Below are 20,102 nucleotides of genomic sequence, written 5' to 3'. Positions count from 1 at the left end.
TTAATGCAAATTGGTTAATATTATTGCGCAATAATATGGTTAAGTGAAAAGTGTCAATTTCTATACATGCTAATTGTATTATTCCGTTCAGATTACTAGGAGGACGGTATCTTCAGGTTCCAGATCCAGTACAATAAAACAGAGTATTTTGGGTGTTAGAGTACTAATTATATATATATATATATATATCTATATGTACACAATCTCTTGCTATTTCACCACCATTGTATTGGAAAAAATACTATGTTGAAGGTATTACCTGTATATGTTTAAATAAATTGTTAAATTGTTCAATCCCATGACCATTATTCCGGGTGATTCCCCAAGCTCACCCAAGTAGTCGTCACCGACTTTATAGCTATCTGGGATTGGTAGTCGATAACAGCGACACGGCTTGGGGTGGAGGCACCGCCACAACATATTTTTATTCATCAAGGAAAACAGGATAGCGATAAGAGCTGTCCCTTGCGATGCGGCTCCGGCTCTGGACTTCCGGGTCTGAGACCCGGGAGTCCATCTGCGCATGTGCAGAGCACGGTGCTGGATGCGGGGCATGCTGGGAGGGATCCGTGATGATAAGAAGCTGACACTGCGGAGGGGGGACAGAGCATACAGAAATGCGGTAAAGACCCCGATAAAGGGTTTTTTACCACATTCCTGGTTTAGAGGATCCCGCTCTAAGGCTGCTCCTCACCTCTCTATGTGGTGAATTCAAGTGTTTCGCATGTCAGACAAGCCAAGTGTTGCTCTATTTCGGTCCGCATAGCTTCCGGTGCTAACATTATTTTATTACTGTAACTGTATATAAGAAATGATTATTACTTTTGCTTACTTACTGTATCTAATCTATTTGCTTTTGCTTAAATGAAGGAAGCATGTGAAGCTCTTAATGACAAGTTGCCAACTGGTACTGTCCAGATGAGGATCAAGAACGTAAACTCACAACATGATCGACTGAGCCAGACCAAATCTATGGTCCTCATTGACCCCGGAGAAGCCAACAAGCAGGTAGGAGAACCCTTGTCATATTTATTTTCATACAGTGTGTGAAATATATATATATTTTAAGTTTGGACATTTAAGTAAATATAGTTGCATTTTTCCTGACCTCAGATTACACAAAAAAAAATTATTGAATTTTTTTTTTTTTTGTCAGTATTAATTTATTTGACAAAATTATTACAAAACCTGTAAGATATTTACAGGAGCCATGTAGTGATATAATAGATTACAGCTTTTTTAATAAAATTACTTTATCCCAAATATTGTGTAATTTGTAGATGTGAGTTAAAGATCAGGAATTTACTGGATGTTATTTTTATTTGGACAATGAATGTTTGTACCGGTATACGGTCACTAAATTGACAAGGGGAAGGTCAACCTGCATTGGGTCCACCACTGAAGGTGGACATGCATGAAAGTCAACATAACTGAAGGTCGATATTAGGTTAGGTCGACAGGGTCATTAGGTCTGCACATGCATTAGGTTGACATGGGGAAGGTCGACAGTCAAAAGGTCAACATGGGGTTTGAGAATGGATGTTTTTAATAAACATCTCTTCCTAGCCTTGCATGCGGGGACAAAATCATTCAATGGTTGGCGACCATCGAATTATTTTGCAAGCGCTCGCAGATCTGAGACACCTCTGTGGTAGAAACAGGAGGGTAGCTGACATCTGTTATTGTCAGCTGCCCGCCCCGGCACCGGTGTCATCGGGGAATTACAGTGAAATACGCCCATAGGCGCTTCCCTCGGCTTGCCACCCCCCGCCCCCCCGCCCGCACTGTTGTGTGCGAGCACCCGGGGGAATAAACTATTCACTTCTCGCACACAGTGGCTGCCCATGCGCATGAATAACTATTTGCAAAAAATTGCTCCCCTGCGATTACATGCATGGGAGCGTGTTAATAAGAATAGGGGCCAATATTTCAAATCATTTGCAAATTAGCCATGGCCCTGTCTATGCAATAACCCATGACATGGGTTTCAAAAAGTTTATGCAAGATGGGAACCAAAACAACTCACAGTAGAGCAGGAATAGACATCTGCCAAACAACATTTGGACCAATCCGCTAAGGAAGATGAAAGTTTCTCACTGGTGATGAGACATGGGTTCATCATAACAAGCACGGAAGTAAATGGCGGTGTATGGAAATTAAACACCTTCAATCACTGGCCAAGTAAAAGTTTCAAATTCATTCATCAGCTGGAAATCCTATGCTGACAGTTTTCTGGGATTTTCAAGGCGTATACTGTAGATCGTTAAGTCGACAAGTTGTAAGTCAACATTTATTAAGTAGACTGGTAGACAGGCAGTAGGTCAACACTTGAAAAAGGTTAACATGCATTAGGCTGACATGGTCAACAGGTCGACACAGCAAAAGGTCGACATAAGGAAGGTCGACATGTTTTTTTGGGGGGGGATGTCTATGTCAACGTGCATCGACTAACTATATTTTAACTGCATGCAGTCAAAATCAAGTCAGATCACCAGTGTTCTCAGGAGAACACTGCTCAGCACAGACCGCTCAGCACACATGTGCTGATCGATCTGTGCTTAATTACATTGCTCATCACGGGGCTTCCATCTCCCCATGTGTATGGGGCTTAAGTTTAGGAAACACTATGTTATTGTGTTAAAGAGATTCTTTGCTATCCACCCTAAAGGGTAAATTTACCAAAGCTTCTAAAAATAAAAAAGAGGTTATGTTGCCCATAGCAACCAATCAGATTTAACCCCTTCAGTGGTGGGTTTTGCTGGGGTAGGAAATACCCACCACAGGGGAAGCCTTCCCCCCCTGTTGCGCCCCCCCTCCGTGTTTCTCACCGCGACCCAGACCTGAGTCCCCACCCAGGATGGCCAGGTTTCTTCGCTTACCCACAGTCATTCACAGTAGTGACCAGGCGGCAGGCTCAAGAATGTTCAGAGGGACTCAGGCGCCCGAACTCCAGAGCGCTCCCGAGTCCCCCCGAGCCGCCGTGAACATCCCCAAGTGGGGCCTCCACCTGGTTACTGCTGTGATTGGCGTGGGGGCAGCGGCAGGGGAGCTCTGGCGTATGATTTCCGGAGCAGAGCTGAGTCGGGGGGGGGGGGGGTTGGGGTTTGAAGTGACAGGAGGGGGGCGCATCTAGAGGTGATGCGTCAGTGGTGCACAGCTGGAGACACCACTTGAACACACCTACTGTTTCGTGGTATGCCCGGAATTTTTCCAGGACGCCCTCTGCGTCATACCACTGCAGTGGTTAAGGGCCAATTTATACCTGTTCGTTCGGGCCTGAATTTGGCTCCTTGTCTGATGGAGAGGGTTTGCGCATGCACATGTGTGTTTATGCAAATGTAGAAACCCGGGGAACGAACGGCTTCGGCGAGTTTCTCACTCGCCGAACCGTTCGCTCCAGAGGCAGGGGGCGGACACAGGGCTGGAGCATGGAAATGCCCATCATTTTATGGTCAGGGCGGGCGGCTGGCATCACATGACGTCACCACCTGCTCCCTTTTCGGCCATCTCCCTTTTTCTTTAAATTGTTTTTTGACAGTGTTATTTGATGAAGAAAAATACCTTTTTTGAAAAAGTTGAAAAGTTAAGTATATTTAATGAAGCCAAACATATTTTATTGCCTGTGTTTAACAAAAGGCACCCGGCTGCAGTTGTTTTTTGACAAGCATGAAAACATCACAGCGTGAGACTGAAAAAGGAATTATGTCGAGAAATTACAAGTGATCCATTACGCAATGAATTATCCACCTCAATAGCCTGCAGAACTCAGCTACCAATTAACACCTACTTTATTATATGTTGGGATATACTTAATAACTTTCATGTGTTTCTGCACTATTACCTTGACTGATGCCTCTTGTACAATTAGGCATAATTGGCATATCAATATGCAAAAGTTAAAAAGATTAACCCTCTTAAAACTAATGAGCATTTCTGTATCCAGCTGCTAAATGAGACATAATTAGCATTTTTCACTTTTGGATAGGATTTTATCATGCAGTTTCTCATTGTTGACATTACCTTGTTATATAAGTTCAATTTTTGGCAAAATAATCAGGACGATTACTGGCAAACGAGTTTCACGCTAGAAAAAAAAAAAAAGTTATTTGCTAAGTTAAGGAATAGGGCAGAGAGGTTGTCCGAGCACCAGAGATACCTGCGAAATTAGAGAAGACGGGACGTCAATGGAATTCTGCCAGTTTCATTGGAAGAGCTAATAGCTGAATGCTGTATTAGTAGGGAAACTTGACACGGTATTGCTACATTGGCTGGCAGATGTAACGCATACACTTTAATTATTTTTGGCAAACGCACAATGTATTTTTCCATACAAATAGTTTGAGGTGGAATGCAGCAACAAGCATTAATATGATATCACGCTGCTTTGTAGCATAGATCAAGGATTGACGGGCGGCTGCTCCAGATTTAAGAGAACCCCCTGGTGTTGGCAGAGCTGTCACAACGATTACAGAGGACAGGAGTAGGACAGTTTATGGCCTTCAACAGTATGGCATTAATGTCATATAGTAATTCTAAATGAGTATTAGGGTTGTCGTCATAATTATTTATAAGTGCTGTTTTCTGCATTGCGACATAAAGCTGATCCGCTACCAGGGATTCTGCAAAACTTATTTAGACACCGCAGCAGCTATTTAAAGGAGTCAGACCCAGTGGCGTCACATTGGGGGTGCAGGAGGTGCTCGCCTCACGCTGGTGTTACCCTCGGAGGGGGTGACACTAGAACGCTTACCTTTCTGTAGTGACAGGAGCCGGATGCTGCAATGTGACATTGGCCTGAAGCACTTGGCTTCTGTCACAGAGGAGGAGGCACTAGTCTCTGGGGTCAAACCAATATCTTTGGGGATGCTGGGCTTGTCCCTGGAGAGATGCAAGTAGGATTTTACACAAAGACACTTCCCCTTTACGTTAAGCTATGATTCCTTTTTACATGCACATATCAGGCAGGGCCGGTGTAAGGTAACCTAGGTGAAACATCAACCTACTGTCCTTCCCCAACTCTACACTGCCCTCAGTACCCACTTTTCAGCTAGTCGAGTGATAGTTTGGAGGCAGCATCTTAGTAGTCCAACAGCCTCAACCTGCATTATGTACAACAAGGATGTAATTCATTTTGAGAGTTTGTGATAGGCAGACCTGATGGTGCCCCCCCCCCCCCCCCCCCCCAGATCTCAGCACCCTAGGCAGCTGTCTAAAGCTGCCAAGTGGTAGAGGTGGCCCTACATGCAGGGGGATATGGAGTACACAGTAGGTGTCACCAGAACTGGTGATACCTCTTACTTGTGGTTATCAGAAGAGGGTGATGTGTCAGATTGCCCCAATGCACAAAGGAAATCTATGACATTAAGTGGTGCTTAGCTTTGATGGTTGGTCCTGCTATAGCCAGTGGTGAAGACCTTTATACTAGTAATACATGTACAATGACTGATTAACAATTAGGCTATTTTGCAGCATAGGGTGCAAAGACTTGGAGGGCACCACACAAGTGGCAGCAATAAATTGAAGACATTTCAAGGTTGGGTATGATTGGTCAACATTTATTTTTTCGACAGTACAAATGCATTATAACTTTAAATATGATGCTTTACCATCATTACTATAATGTTTATACAGGTAAAATGCTTAATAAAACATGACTTCTGCATTGGCACTCTCTGGTCGACATTACGCTGTGGACATTGTTCAACAATAACATGTGTCAGCTATTTCACTTCCTCCCCTTATTTTATGGTGTCAATGGCCACAGAGCTTAAGTAACAAGCTTGTTACAGTAGTTATCAGACATCCCAAGGCAGAGTTTTGGGAGCAGTCCTAAAGTTATTAAAGTGATACCAGATAGCTGTGCTTATGTGACTTTGGGGAACATGTTTCAGACCTTCTAAAGATGACGGGTCTAGCAACCAAACAGCATATTTTATAAAATGATAGCTAGAAGCTGATATGCATGTCAACCATATGATATCAATCTGTTGACGACGTAGACATTGTCGACTTTCAATCCGGATTCCGTTTACTTTTTTTTTTAATTGCTATTTCTTTAACTTTTAAACTATATTTATTACAAAATTGGTGATTATACTCAGTAATTAAATCTATTTCCTGGCATCATAGCTAAAATTAACCCCTTTGAGTGCCAACATCTCTATGAGAGATGCACAAAATATCAACTTAAAATGCCAGCGTCGCTCACATTTGTTAAAAAAATTCAAATAAAAGAAGTTGTATAAAAATAGATTATATTTCCTATAAAAGGTAAACATTATGGGGGAAATTTACCAATATGAAAAACCTAGTTTTTCGTATTGGTATTTTCCCTACGGTTGCATACATATGTTTAAGTCGTATGCAAACTCGTGTTCCGGAGGGTCAGTTACAAAGCAGTCATATACGACTGCTTTGTAACCCTCCGATGGTGTAATGATTCGTATTAGCGGCCGTATATACAGCCGCTAATACGAATTATTTCTAGCAGTCTGCACGGATCAGTCAGATCCGTGCAGGCTGCAGTGTGTAAAAAAAAAATAGAAAAATAAATAAATAAAAAAAACCGGCGTGGGGTCCCCCCCACAGCCAAAACCAGCACAAGGCTGAAGGAGCCGGGGCCGGTAATTAAAAATCAGGGAACCCGACAAATAGGGGTTCCCCGATTTTTAACAACCAGTCCCAGGCTCCAGGTCCGGGGCTGGTTCCCAAAATACGGGGGACAAAATGACTAGGGGTCCCCCGTATTTTAAGAACCAGCCCCAGGCAAAACCAGCCAGCAGGGTAATGTCACAGCCGGGGGACACTTATAATATAAGGTCCCACGGCCAAAACATTAACCCTACCGACCAGTCAGCCTGGCCAGGGGCCCTGGGGGAGTGGGGACCCCCCCAATGAAGGGGTCCCCCCCCTCCAGGACTTACCTGACCAGGCTGAAGCCTGGTGCTGTCCTCGATGCCCCTGGGCGGTGGGCATCGAGCTGATAGTGGTGTAAAAAATAGATAAAACTATTGTTTTTTACTGTGGCACTACAAGTGTCAGCAAGCTGGGACTTGGAGAACCACAAGTCCCAGCCTGCTGGGCATTAAAGGGCCCGCTGGCACTTGTAGTTCCACAGTTAAAAAAATAGTGCACAAAACACACTGACACACTTTTAAAATAAAACTTTATTACATACAAAGCCCACACATACTAATACTTACCTATCTTCTTTCCGTAGGTATCCCTGGTCCTGTGTCGTCGTCTTCTGGTCCTGTGTCGTCTTCTTCCTCCATGTCGACCGTCGCCGTCGCCGTCCAGACCTGACGAAATCCATTTGGGAAGCTGTGGAAGGAAACCATACTCACCTTTCCCAGCGCGACGTAGTCCAGGTAAGGGTCTTTGCAAAAAAACAAACCGACAACCCGAAACCAAGCGGACACGGAGACGCACGGTGTTTGTTTACATCGTGCGGCTCCACCTCCCGAATGCCGCTATTGGCCGCCTTGCGGCCTAGCGGCCAATCAGGAGCCGCTAGGCCGCAATAGCGGCATTCGGGAGGCGGAGCCGCACGATGTAAACACCGTGCGGCTCCCTGCTGTCCGGCTGGATTCGGGGTGTTCGGTTTGTTTTTTTGCAAAGACCCTTACCTGGACTACGTCGCGCTGGGACAGGTGAGTATGGTTTCCTTCCACAGCTTCCCAAATGGATTTCGTCGGATCCGGACGGCGACGGTCGACATGGAGGAAGAAGACGACACAGGACCAGAAGACGACGACACAGGACCTGGGATACCTACGGAAAGAAGATAGGTAAGTATTAGTATGTGTGGGCTTTGTATGTAATAAAGTTTTATTTTAAAAGTGTGTCAGTGTGTTTTGTGCACTATTTTTTTAACTGTGGAACTACAAGTGCCAGCGGGCCCTTTAATGCCCAGCAGGCTGGGACTTGTGGTTCTCCAAGTCCCAGCTTGCTGGCACTTGTAGTGCCACAGTAAAAGTAGTTAGTAGTAGTTAATAGTTTTATCTATTTTTTTACACCATTTATCAGCTCGATGCCCACCGCCCAGGGGCATCGGGGACAGTACCAGGCTTCAGCCTGGTCAGGTAAGTCCTGGAGGGGGGGGACCCCTTCATTGGGGGGGTCCCCACTCCCCCAGGGCCCCTGGCCAGGCTGACTGGTCGGTAGGGTTAATGTTTTGGCCGTGGGACCTTATATTATAAGTGTCCCCCGGCTGTGACATTACCCTGCTGGCTGGTTTGGCCTGGGGCTGGTTCTTAAAATACGGGGGACCCCTAGTCATTTTGTCCCCCGTATTTTGGGAACCAGCCCCGGACCTGGAGCCTGGGGCTGGTTGTTAAAAATCGGGGAACCCCTATGTGTCGGGTTCCCTGATTTTTAATTACCGGCCCCGGCTCCTTCAGCCTGGTGCTGGTTACAGCTGTGGGGGGACCCCACGCCGTTTTTTTTTTTATATTTAATTTTTTTTCTATTTATTTACACTGCAGCCTGCACGGATCTGACTGATCCGTGCAGGCTAAAACGCAAATAGAACAGAAAAATGGTGTTCTATTTTCCTGTCGTATTTGCGTGGGTGTTTCACACCACTAAGCAGCCGTATTATCAGTACGGCTGCTTAGTAAATCAGAAACCACCATTCTTTTGAATGGTGATTTCTGTCGTATCCTATCGATGGTGTAGGACATTCGTATTTGTAACTACAAATACGAATGTCCCATCTTTAGGACTACGAATTGTTGTATTTTTGGGATTGTAAATCCCGAAAATACAAATTCGTAAAAAAAGGTGTATTTCTCCCTACGAATACACCTTTTTTCTACGAATCCATTTTGGTAAATGTCCCCCTATAGGTCAATATGATGAATAAAAATGTTTGCTTGGCAATTTTCACACCTATATTGACCAAATCACTTGGCACTCAAAGGGTTAAAACTAAAATTATTATATATCTCTTACATATTAATTTGTCCCTGAAGAGGTTAAAAAAGGAGCAGTTGACACTGATCTAGGTTGCCACAGTTAAAAGAGAGACATGACGCCTTGGGGCTGGTGGTCAGTGTATGTCCTCAAGTGGCTGACTGCTAGAATTTCTAGAGGGATCATCTGCTTCAGCTCCTCATTGCTGGTGCACCAGATCACAATACTGTGGTTCATCCACTCCTTGTCCTGTGCGATTCATGCAGCTCCTTCACCAGTTTTCTCTTCAATATCCACTTGATGTCATGCATAGCGTCCTTCACACTCTGCCACGTGGCCTTCTTACGGGCTGTGCGTCCCAAGAGCAGCAGAAATACCTCCACATCATTTCCATCAAAAGAAAATGGCACATTCCTCCTAGTGCAAGTCTTTTCAGGGGATGGAGCAGTTGGTCCCTACTCCTCCTCCTGAATCCCTTCCTCCCCTTCCTCCTGGGTCCTCTCACTGCTGTCTTCCTCTTTAGTGTGATTCTGCAGGCAGGATGTACCAACCAGTGGCGGTACATCCTGCCATCCATCGCACCGATTCTCATCGCATATGTACTGACATATGCAATGAGCATTGCAAATGGCAGATCTCCATAAAAGAGTTGCCCTTTGCATTCCCTGCCTCTGCCTGGACTTCAGAATGAGTCCCCCCCATATACACACACAGTAGAAAAAGGGACTAAAATTTACATCATAATGCCCATTACACATTATGCCACACTCCGTAATGCCCATTACACATTAGGTCACAATCCATAATGCCTATGAAACTTTATACCACACTCAATAATGCCTAAACACCATAAATACCATTGCACATTATACCACACACTGTAATGCCAATTCCACATTAGAACACATGCCTTATTATGCCACATAAGTGCCGGGCGGGGACAGTGGACGGGCAGAGAGAGGTGGGCAACCCGCCCAATTCCCTTGATACATCAGGTGCAATGTATCAAATGGAATCCATGTTTTCTGCTGTTGGAAAGGGGGTCCAACATGGAGATCATATGTGCAGCACAAATGATCTCCGGGTCTGATCCGATCGGACGTCAAAGACATGCTATTTGGACCAATTTCTCATGAAATCGGGCCCAAATTAGATAGTGTATGGGGGCCGTTATTCTGCCACATCTTAAAAATGAACATAAAGAAACACAGAAGGCTGATTAAGCCTGAAGGGACATAAACCACTAAGGGTTCTCATAAGGTACACTTTGCTGTTGGTCACATGACATGTTGATGAGGATGGGCACAAGGCCTATCAGGACAGGGGGGAGGGTCCAAGCAGGGTAGGAAGGATCACGCTGTTAGAGTGATCTGCCCCTGTCCAAGAAGCTGTCCACCAGGCAAGACGTCCAGTGCAGCTTCCCTCACTTTGTCAGGTTTTTTATTGCTTAGTATCGCTAGTTGTAGTGTACTTTCCTTTACTCCCCCGATATTTAAGGCAATACCTGTATAGTCCGGGGTTTCCAGCAGGGTTTTAGCAGAGTAAAGGCAGCGTTTCATTATGTCACGGCCAGCCAGGCTCTCTCGCTTGCCTGCCCGGCTAGCCGATGCCGCGTTCACCGCTGGCGGGCCTGCTACGTCCAGCCCCGCCGCTTCTCCGGGTCCTGTGGTCCGGGGGAGGGCGCGGCGGGGACCGGCGGCTCCTAGCGCACGTGTGCGCGGTGATCCGGCCGGGGCGCGAGGTGATGACGCGGCCGGGCGCTCGGCCGCGTCACACGCCGGGAGAGGCCGCGGCCGCGGCGCCGCAGCTTCTCAGGCTGCAGGGGGGTCGGGCAGGGGTAGCGCCCGTGGTACCAGTAGTCGCGGGCGCGGGCTAGGCACCCGCAGCCCGCGTGGCACAGTGATTCAGCGGGTGGCGACCAGGTCTGGCGCCCGCCAGGCGGGGCCTGATTCAGGCCTGGTCGCGCCTGCAGCACCCGTTCCCACTGCACATAGGCCCAGTATAAGGGCAAGAGGTAGGGGGCGCATCTCTAGGGGACAGCAGACTCCCAGGGTCCCCGCTGCTAGTCCCAGAGGGGAGAGGGGGCAGAGGGCAACCCATCAGGTAGCTGCCCCTTCTGCCACACCCACCAGAGCAGGCAGAATGGGGCTCACTTCCTCACTGCAGATAGCTAGGAGGCACTTGCTGCAGGTGGCCAGGAGGATTCCCCAGCGGGTCACCGGGGGCGGGTCTCCAGCGGCCCTCACTAGTGGGCCTACGGCTGTAGTGCAGGCGGCCCCGGCCCCCCAAACACCTATGGCAGGGGAGGAGGCAAGGCAGTTCCTGGCTATGCTGTCTTCCTTTTTGGGGCAGACCCCAAATGCTGCATCATCCACCCCTTCACCCTCTGCGTTGCCCAACGTGACGGCCCAATCATCAGGAGGAGTCGGTGGTACGCATGATCCGGAGGCTTCCACATCCGCGGCTGCAGCTGTCCGGCCAGCCTCTACGGATGCCCCTGACCAGGGTGGATCGTTGGAATTGAGCCTCGTGCCTCGGGACGGCATTTCAGGTGGGTCGAAAAAGAAGGGCAAGAAGCGCAGGCGAAGGTATTCCCGCACCTCCTCCTCATCCTCCGGCCGTTCAGACTCTGCTACGTCCGGGGAGGAGGGAGGAAGAAGGTCGCGGAGACGTCGGCGTCGCCACGGGCGACGCCGCCGCCACTCTAGCTCTAGCGGCAGTTCAGGGTCCCCCCTATACCCTAGAGGTCAGGTGGTGCAGTGTGAGAATACCGCTGTGCTAAGGGGCCTGAGGCGCAGCGTACAAGAGCGGATCAGGGATGGGAAATATGTTAATTTCTTTAAAATGACAGCCCAAGACGAGAAAGATTACCGCGCAGCGACACGAAAAGGGGGGATGGGGGAAGAGGCCTTTTGCACCTACCACAGGTGGCAAGCGGGCCTTTTCATGTTTGCCGCCTGTTACCTGGAAACTAGGCCCCAGGAACACATGAATATGGTGCGTTATATGCACATGATTCATGCTATGTTCCTTACAGATGGGGACTCGACATGGCGATCCTATGACGAGAGTTTCAGAAGGAAACAGTCAGGTTTGGCAATCATGAACCTGGGTTGTAAGGACGTAGAGATTTGGATGGGCCCAAAGCCCGCAGCTCCAGCCACCGCGGCCCCTACCCCTCCTCCAAAAAAGACCACGGCGCCCTTTCGCGCAGGAGGGGGGGCCGGGGGACCCTCCGCCGGTCGCTGTTACGCATACAACGGGGCGGGTTGCCCCCTGGGGGCGCGATGCAAGTACAAGCATTGCTGTTCCAAGTGTTGGGGCCCTCACTCCGTCAAGGAATGCAAAAAAGGGAAGCAGGGATGCCCTACAGCTGCACAAGCAGCAGGGGGACACCCTCACTAAGGCCCCTTCCCCAGTTAGGCTCGACCGCATGGCCAGTTGGCTGGCGGCATACCCTCAAAAGGAGGAGGCTTCCTTCTTGCGGACGGGATTTGATGTGGGTTTCCGCCTTCCCATTGACGGGGAGGTGTCGACCTCGTCACCCCGGAATTTAAAATCGGCCATACAGATGCCCGGGGTGGTCTTGGATAAGGTGGCTAAGGAGGTTTCACTGGGTAGGATGATAGGTCCTTTCCAGTTCCCCCCAGTGGCCAATTTAGTTTTATTACCAGTGGGAGTGGTGCCCAAGAAGGCCCCCGGCAAGTATCGGCTCATTCAACACCTGTCCCACCCTGTGGGCAGTTCGGTGAATGACGCCATCCCCGAAGAATTGTGCAAGGTTCGGTACCAATCTTTCGAACAGGCTTTAACAATGGTTCGGGGTTTTGGCCCTGGTGCACTGCTGGCAAAGATTGACATCGAGTCGGCCTTTCGCCTCCTCCCCCTGCACCCGGAGTCGTTTCGGTTCATGGGCTTTCGCCTCCCCACAGGTTTTTATGTGGACAGGTGCTTGCCCATGGGCTGCTCGATCTCCTGTGCCTTTTTCGAACGTTTCAGTAGCTTTCTGCACTGGTGCGTCGTTACGGGATCGGGGGAGTCCGGGGTGGCCCACTACCTGGATGATTTCCTGTGCGTGGGTCCCGCAGAATCATCGCGCTGCGGAACTTTGCTCGCATACATGCAGGGCCTGTTCCAGTATCTAGGAGTACCGGTGGCAGCTGACAAGACGGAGGGGCCGGTTCCCTGCCTTTCCTTCTTGGGCATCGAGATCGACACCATGGCCGGATGCTGCAGGCTGCCCCTGGAAAAACTGGCCCGCCTGAGGGCGGCAATATCCCTTGCGCTCTCCACAGGTAAGCTGCAGCTGCGCCAAATGCAGTCTTTGTTGGGTCTGCTACATTTTGCATGCAGGGTGATCCCCATGGGACGTGTTTTCTGTAGAAAACTTGAGAGATCCGTCTCGGGGGTCAGACATCCCTTGCACTTCATACGGCTCTCAGCCGAGCTGAAGAGGGACCTGCGAGTGTGGCTCTCCTTCTTAGAGCAGTTTAATGGGGTCCTCATATGGCCCTCCCCCCCCTGCGACAATCACCAACTGCAGTTGTTTACTGATGCCGCGGGAGGGGTGGGTTTTGGAGCATTCCTGGACGGGTCATGGTGCGCCGCACCATGGTCCCCAGAGTGGGTCACCGAGGGCCTCACAAAAAACTTGTTGCTCCTCGAGCTGCTCCCCATAGTGGTAGCTTTGGAGATATGGGGCGATAGGCTGCGCAATGCTAGCATTGTTTTCTGGTGCGATAATTTGGGAGTGGTGCACGCTATCAACCGCCAAGGTTCATCCTCCCTTCCAGTGGTTCGCCTCTTAGCGCGGCTGGTTTTAAGATGTTTGCTGCTGAATGTACACTTCATGGCAAGACATATTCCGGGGGTGGATAATTCCATGGCGGACGCCTTGTCCAGGGCCGACTGGGCCAAGTTCCGGGCCCTGGCACCTCATGCTGCTCCCGTTGGTGAATGTTGTCCCTCTTATGTTTGGCAGATGATCAGGCCGGAATGGAGGGGCTAGCCATGCGGGCTATTGCGCCCACGACGCTGCAATGCTACCGGGCAGGTTGGCAGGAGTGGGAACAGTTTCGGCTGTCTGCCCCTCAAGCAGGTAAGACACCTAATGTGGCCATGGTGGCCTTCGTATGGAGTTTATACTCCTTAGGCCGTTCTGTCGCCTCTGTGCGCAGGATACTGGCAGGGGTGTCTTTCTTTTCTGCCTTGCAGGGTAGGGCGGACCCGTCCCGGTCGTTTTTGGTGTCGAGAGCATTACGTGGCTGGTGGAGGGCCTCGCCAGCACCCCCAGACCGGAGACGCCCGATTGATATGTCTTTGCTACCAGCTTTGCTGGGCGCCCTAGGGGACATTTGTTGGCCTGCCTACGAGGTCCTTTTGTTCCGAACGGCGTTTGCAATGGCGTATCATGGGGCTTTCAGGGTTGGAGAGCTGGTGGCTCCGTCGAAACGGGCTCCTTCACCTTTGTCCGTGGATGATTTGGTGGTCCAGGAGGATTCGGTGCTTTGTCACCTGCGACGATCCAAGACAGACCAGGCTGGTAGGGGGAGATGGCTGTCCCTGCTCCCAAGTACGGTGGAGGGGGCGTGCCCTGTGGCGCTGGTCACGGCCTTGACGCAGGCACGCCCGGATCTGCCTGGTGCTTGGTTGATGCATGAGGACGGGTCACCTCTCACAAAATACCAATTTGGGCACGTCTTGGGACGGGCGCTGGAGGCCATAGGCCTTGATCCGAAGGAATTTGGGTCGCATTCCTTCCGGATCGGGGCTGCTACCTCGGCGGCTGCGGAGGGCCGCTCCGACGCAGAGATTCAATCCCTGGGTCGATGGCGCTCTGCAGCATTCCGAAGGTACATTCGGCCGTCTCTATCTATCACTGATCACCATGGTCGACTGGACGCATAAGCGCTCGCCAACTTCCAGTGGGGGCCTTGAGGTGTGTTTTCGCATCCGCCCGGGGGCACAATTTGGCTATAATTACAATCTGGCATGGCGTACTTGGTAGTTTACTCCGGGCGGTGTGTTTTGTGCCTCAAGAGCTGGTCGGCCACGGTTTTTTCCTCCTCCCTTCTTCATAACCTGTGCAGCGTGTGAGTGCGATGACGAGTACTTCATCCAACTAACTAACCTTTTGTGTGCATATTTCAGATCGACGGGACGTTAAGTCCGTGTGGATGTTGGGCCATTCCTTTGTGTATTGGGCCTCGCAGGCAATAAACGCCTCTGATGTATGCATGTTTCCACAAGCTGGGGAGGTTAGGTGGTTGGGTGTGAGGGGCATGAAATGGTGTTCACTGCAGGCCCAAATGATCAGTGCCGTTACGCAGTTTGGGGTCCCGGAGGTCATCATATTCCACCTTGGCGGGAATGACCTCGGACGGGGATCCGTCCTGGAGCTGCGCTCCATGATTGTCCGGGACCTCCACATCATAGCCCAGGTGTTGCCGTCATGCAGGTTGGTGTGGTCCTCCATGATATCCAGGATAGTATGGAGGGCAGCGAGATCATGCACCAGCATAGAGCGTTCACGCAAGAAGGTGAACTCTATGGTGGCGAGATACCTGTTAGCTAATGGCGGGGGTGTCATTTGGCACAACGCCATCAGCTTCCAGCGCCCCGAGCTCTACAGGAGCGACGGTGTACATTTGAGCCCAGAGGGTATGGCTTTGTTTTTAGGCAATATTTTTGCCTGGTTAGCGACACGGTGCTGAGCGTTTTGTTGGTGGTGGCGGTGGCTGCGGCCTAGGGCCTGGCTGTGGCGGTAAAGAACGGTCATGCTTTAAGAACTCTGTATGTGTGTAGGTAGTGGGGTACACTCTCCCTCGACAACGATTGTCATGGGCCACGCTTCTGCCCGGGGGATGGCCGTCACCACCAGGCCTGGTGGTTGACCAGGGAAAGTGGTCATCCAGCGTTGTATGTATGACTTAGTGATCTTTAACCCCCTCCTTCCTATAATGACCGTTCTTTGGTGCCGCCACCATTCATAGTCTTAGTTTAGTTTAATTTGTCAAATAAATTTGACATTCTGTTTGAAACGCCAGCACTTGTGTCGTGTCTTTATTTTAGGATAAGTTGTTAAGATAAGGTTTATATATAAGTTAGATAATTAATGGTATCAACAGCAGGTGGGACCAAGGGGATACCCGATGGTGAGTTTAAGAAACACAGAAGGCTGATTAAGCCTGAAGGGACATAAACCACTAAGGGTTCTCATAAGGTACACTATGCTGTTGGTCACATGACATGTTGATGAGGATGGGCACAAGGCCTATCAGGACAGGGGGGAGGGTCCAAGCAGGGTAGGAAGGATCACGCTGTTAGAGTGATCTGCCCCTGTCCAAGAAGCCCCACCCACCCTTCCCTGTTTTTCTTTTCCTCTTCGGCGGCGGTAAAGAACGGTCATGCTTTAAGAACTCTGTATGTGTGTAGGTAGTGGGGTACACTCTCCCTCGACAACGATTGTCATGGGCCACGCTTCTGCCCGGGGGATGGCCGTCACCACCAGGCCTGGTGGTTGACCAGGGAGAGTGGTCATCCAGCGTTGTATGTATGACTTCGTGATCTTTAACCCCCTCCTTCCTATAATGACCGTTCTTTGGTGCCGCCACCATTCATAGTCTTAGTTTAGTTTAATTTGTCAAATAAATTTGACATTCTGTTTGAAACGCCAGCACTTGTGTCGTGTCTTTATTTTAGGATAAGTTGTTAAGATAAGGTTTATATATAAGTTAGATAATTAATGGTATCAACAGCAGGTGGGACCAAGGGGATACCCGATGGTGAGTTTATGTAAAATCCTTAAATATTTAATGTCCCTCCCCCATACCACGCACCCTATATATGTATAATTCACTTTTCCCACCCCTAACCTTATCAAATATATTTAACGATACCTTTTTGCTTTGATAAACTGACCCCCACAAAGCATAGGTAGCTTCCTAAACCTCTGACTCATGTGTACCTGATGCTGCCGCGAGTCTACTCTGTTGTCCGAGCCGCGGTGAAGCCTACTGCAGCTGCATGGATAGTGCCGGGGCGGCACTTGTGTCATGACAGCGCAGCTATGCTACAGAGAAATAGACTGTGCGCCGCAGCGGCGCATACGAAGTAAGTGTGTGGGCGGGCCGGGGAATGGATTCGGAGAGATTGTGTATATGGGGGACTGCGCTGCAGCCAATACCCGCTCGAGCCAGTGCTACTGTGTGCATGCGGCTCAGCTCAGAAGCCAGGGCCATCTTAAGAGCATTAGGGGCCCCTGGGCAAGGCAGTACAGTGGGGCCCTTAAATAATAATACACAGCACTAAGCAAAAATATGTGTACATAAAATGTTTGATTAAAGGTGAAATAGTTACAAAATGCCCATATACATATACTCCAAATAATAGCACCCTCCCACCCCACACTTCTCCATTCAGACAGAGAGCGACCACTATCAATTGCACAACCAGCTCTCCCTCCCCCTCTTTCTTCCATGTTCCATCCCATCCTGAATCATCTCACCTGAGCTAATGGACAGCACCACATCCTATCTTCATGGCTCCTCTCTCCCTGTATGTGGCATGTCAATTGTAGCACACTGTGACAGTGTATGGGGGGCACGGAGGGAGATCCATGCAGCACCGGCACATGTAATAATAGAGCATTTATGCTGCATAGCAACTGTAAGGGACACCATGAGCTCGGCACCGCCAACAGGGTTATTTAATAAAGCCTATCATAGGCTCTATTAAATAATCCTGTCAGCGGTTCCGGGCTCATGGTGTCCACTACACTTGCTCTGCTGCAAATATGCTTCTGCATAAGTGCTATCAGTGGAGGAGTGAAAGGGGATCCGCGCCGCGGCAATTGGAAGCTGAGGGTGCAGGGATAACGGCGTCACTGCTTACCAGTCCGTTCTCCACCAGATGCTGGGCTCCAGAGCCACGATCACCGGACCGTAAGTCCTGCACCGGAACTTCCATTACTTTCTAGCTGTGCGCAAAGCAGGAGGCGCCTGTCTGCAACGTTACACCTGCCCCACTTCCTGAATGTCACCATTCAGGAAGCGGGGCAGGTGAAACGTTGCAGACAGGGGAGGGGGAGCATGAGGAGAGCCGCCGCTGCCATTGAGCACCCTACTGTGCCAGTAAAACTGGTACTGTGTTAAACTAGTGTGAGGCAGGTCATTAGGAGGTGCCTGTGCACCCCCGGAACCCCCTGTGCGCACCCTATGCACGGCATGCTGGGATGTGTTGTTTCACAACAGCTGGAGGCCCACAGTTTGGCCACGCCTGACTTAAACCTATCAAAGATAAAAATGGGCGAGCTAGAATTTGTATGGACTAGGGTGTATTCATTTATAAATCAGGGGGCTTTTTTGGGTGCCTCTCTTATCAGTGCATAACCCCCCCTCCCCCCCCCCCCCACACTAACCCTAATGTTATCCCCTTAGTGCTTCTAAGGCAGGCATTCCCAACCACGGTCCTCAAGGCACACCAACAGTGCAGGTTTTAGTGATATCCAGGCTTCAGCACAGATGGTTTAATCAGAATCCCTCAGATACTAATTAAGTCACCTGTGCTCAAACCTGGATATCACTAAAACCTGCACTGTTGGTGTGCCTTGAGGACCGTGGTTGGGAATGCCTGCTGTAAGGAGTCAATTTTACAGATGGGATGTTGCTATTGGCAACCAATCAGAATCGACTTATTTATTAAGCACCTCCTAGAAGATAATAGATAATATCTGATTGGTTGTTCATAGCAACATCCCAGCTGAAATAAAACCGCCATTTTAGTAAATTTCTCCCTTAGTGCCTAACCCTAATCCCTACACCACAGCCTATCCCTAGCCCCCCTTCTCCCCTGCAGCCTAACCCTAAGCCTCTAGTGCCTAAATCTATACTCCGCCTATTCCTAACCCTCCCCAGGATACTTATGGATGGGATGCCGACAGTTGGGATTCCTTCACTGGCATAGTGTGGGATGTCGGGGGTCCAGGAGTCAGGATTCCAGGATTGGTGTTCTGATTGCCAGCATCTGAATGTGGGCATGCTAATTGGCTCCATACTGAATTTAGCAGTAAACATGGAGAAAAATGAAAATGGTACAATTAACAAACACAGTTTCTATGTCCCCACAAACTAAAGGCCACATTAATTTTGTAGAGAAGAGATGTTCTTTGTCGGTGCACCAAAAAAAGGAGAGTAAAACTTAACCTTTATTATTAACTTTTCTAAGAACCGCGAGATAAAAGTTTCAACATATTTTTTTTGCTTTATTAACAAAGCTGAATCAGTCACAAATGAATACTGAGCAGTTTTGCAGAAGAACAGAAAAGTATGTTCTTCCCATCCACAGAGGTGCTGTTCAAGTTTGTGTTTGAGCCACCTGATAACTGAAAAGTCTGGTTGTTGTTTGAAAATGACCTCCATTGTTTGTACAGGCTCAGGGCTGCTGACAGGGGGTTGCTGTGGGTACAGCTGTCCCGGGCCCAGGGCTCTGGAGGGGCCCCGGCAGCTGCGCACAGCGACAGCGGCACACTTGCAGTGAGGATTTAAACAAAGATTGGTTGCCAGGAAGCAAAGGATAGTGTTTCCAAAAGGCAACCAGGGCGCCTGCCTAGAGCCCAGCAGGTCCCAAGGGGCCCAATAAATATATCCTGGATGTCCAAAAACATTTCCAGAGGAGCATTACGTGACTACCACCTGATGTCATCACATCACATGGACCTGCCCACACTCTCAAAGTCCCTTTGATGTTTTTTTTAATAGGTTTAATTTAATGTACAGTATGTGGGCAGTAAGTTTATTAAGCCAACTTGAAAAATAAGAAAGTAATTATGGGGGGGGGGGGGGGGGGGATTTAATAGGATGAGAGATTCAGAAAGTGAGAGGTTTGGTAAGAAGTCTCCAGGTTTTTTTTTTTAAAGCGGCAATCATTTACACTGCAAAATCAAACTGGTTTTGCAGTGTAAATGATTGCCACTTTAAAACACAGGAGATTTCTTACAAACCTCTCACTTTCTGAATCGCTAATCCTATTAAATTTCACCCAGTTTCTGCATTGGTGCGGCATATGTGTACGCAGTTACTGAGGACTTTGCTATGGCTTCGGTGGGCATCTATTTTTTTCAGGGCAATGCTTCACTTGTGATGCTTAGCAAGTCTGTAGCCTGAAATTGCAGCCAGTAGGCATTACTG

General features: G+C 49.1%; 1 protein-coding gene across 1 annotated transcript in view; it reads left to right on the top strand.

Annotated features, from left to right (window-relative positions):
• The window catches only part of ARHGAP15 (Rho GTPase activating protein 15), a 579,674-nt gene that overhangs the window by 27,574 nt on the left and 531,998 nt on the right, over positions 1 to 20,102 (top strand). The window contains exon 3 of the mRNA XM_083153856.1: positions 871 to 1,008. Coding sequence (XP_083009982.1) covers positions 919 to 1,008 — 90 coding nt within the window. The 5' untranslated portion in view covers positions 871 to 918. The remainder of the gene's footprint in view (positions 1 to 870; positions 1,009 to 20,102) is intronic.

The sequence above is a fragment of the Crinia signifera genome, chromosome 7 (genome assembly GCF_055691185.1).
Source record: "Crinia signifera chromosome 7, ASM5569118v1, whole genome shotgun sequence".
NCBI classification, from domain to species: Eukaryota; Metazoa; Chordata; class Amphibia; order Anura; family Myobatrachidae; genus Crinia; species Crinia signifera.
Note: the sequence above shows the minus strand (reverse complement) of the source record. Positions and strands in the feature narration are given on the sequence as shown.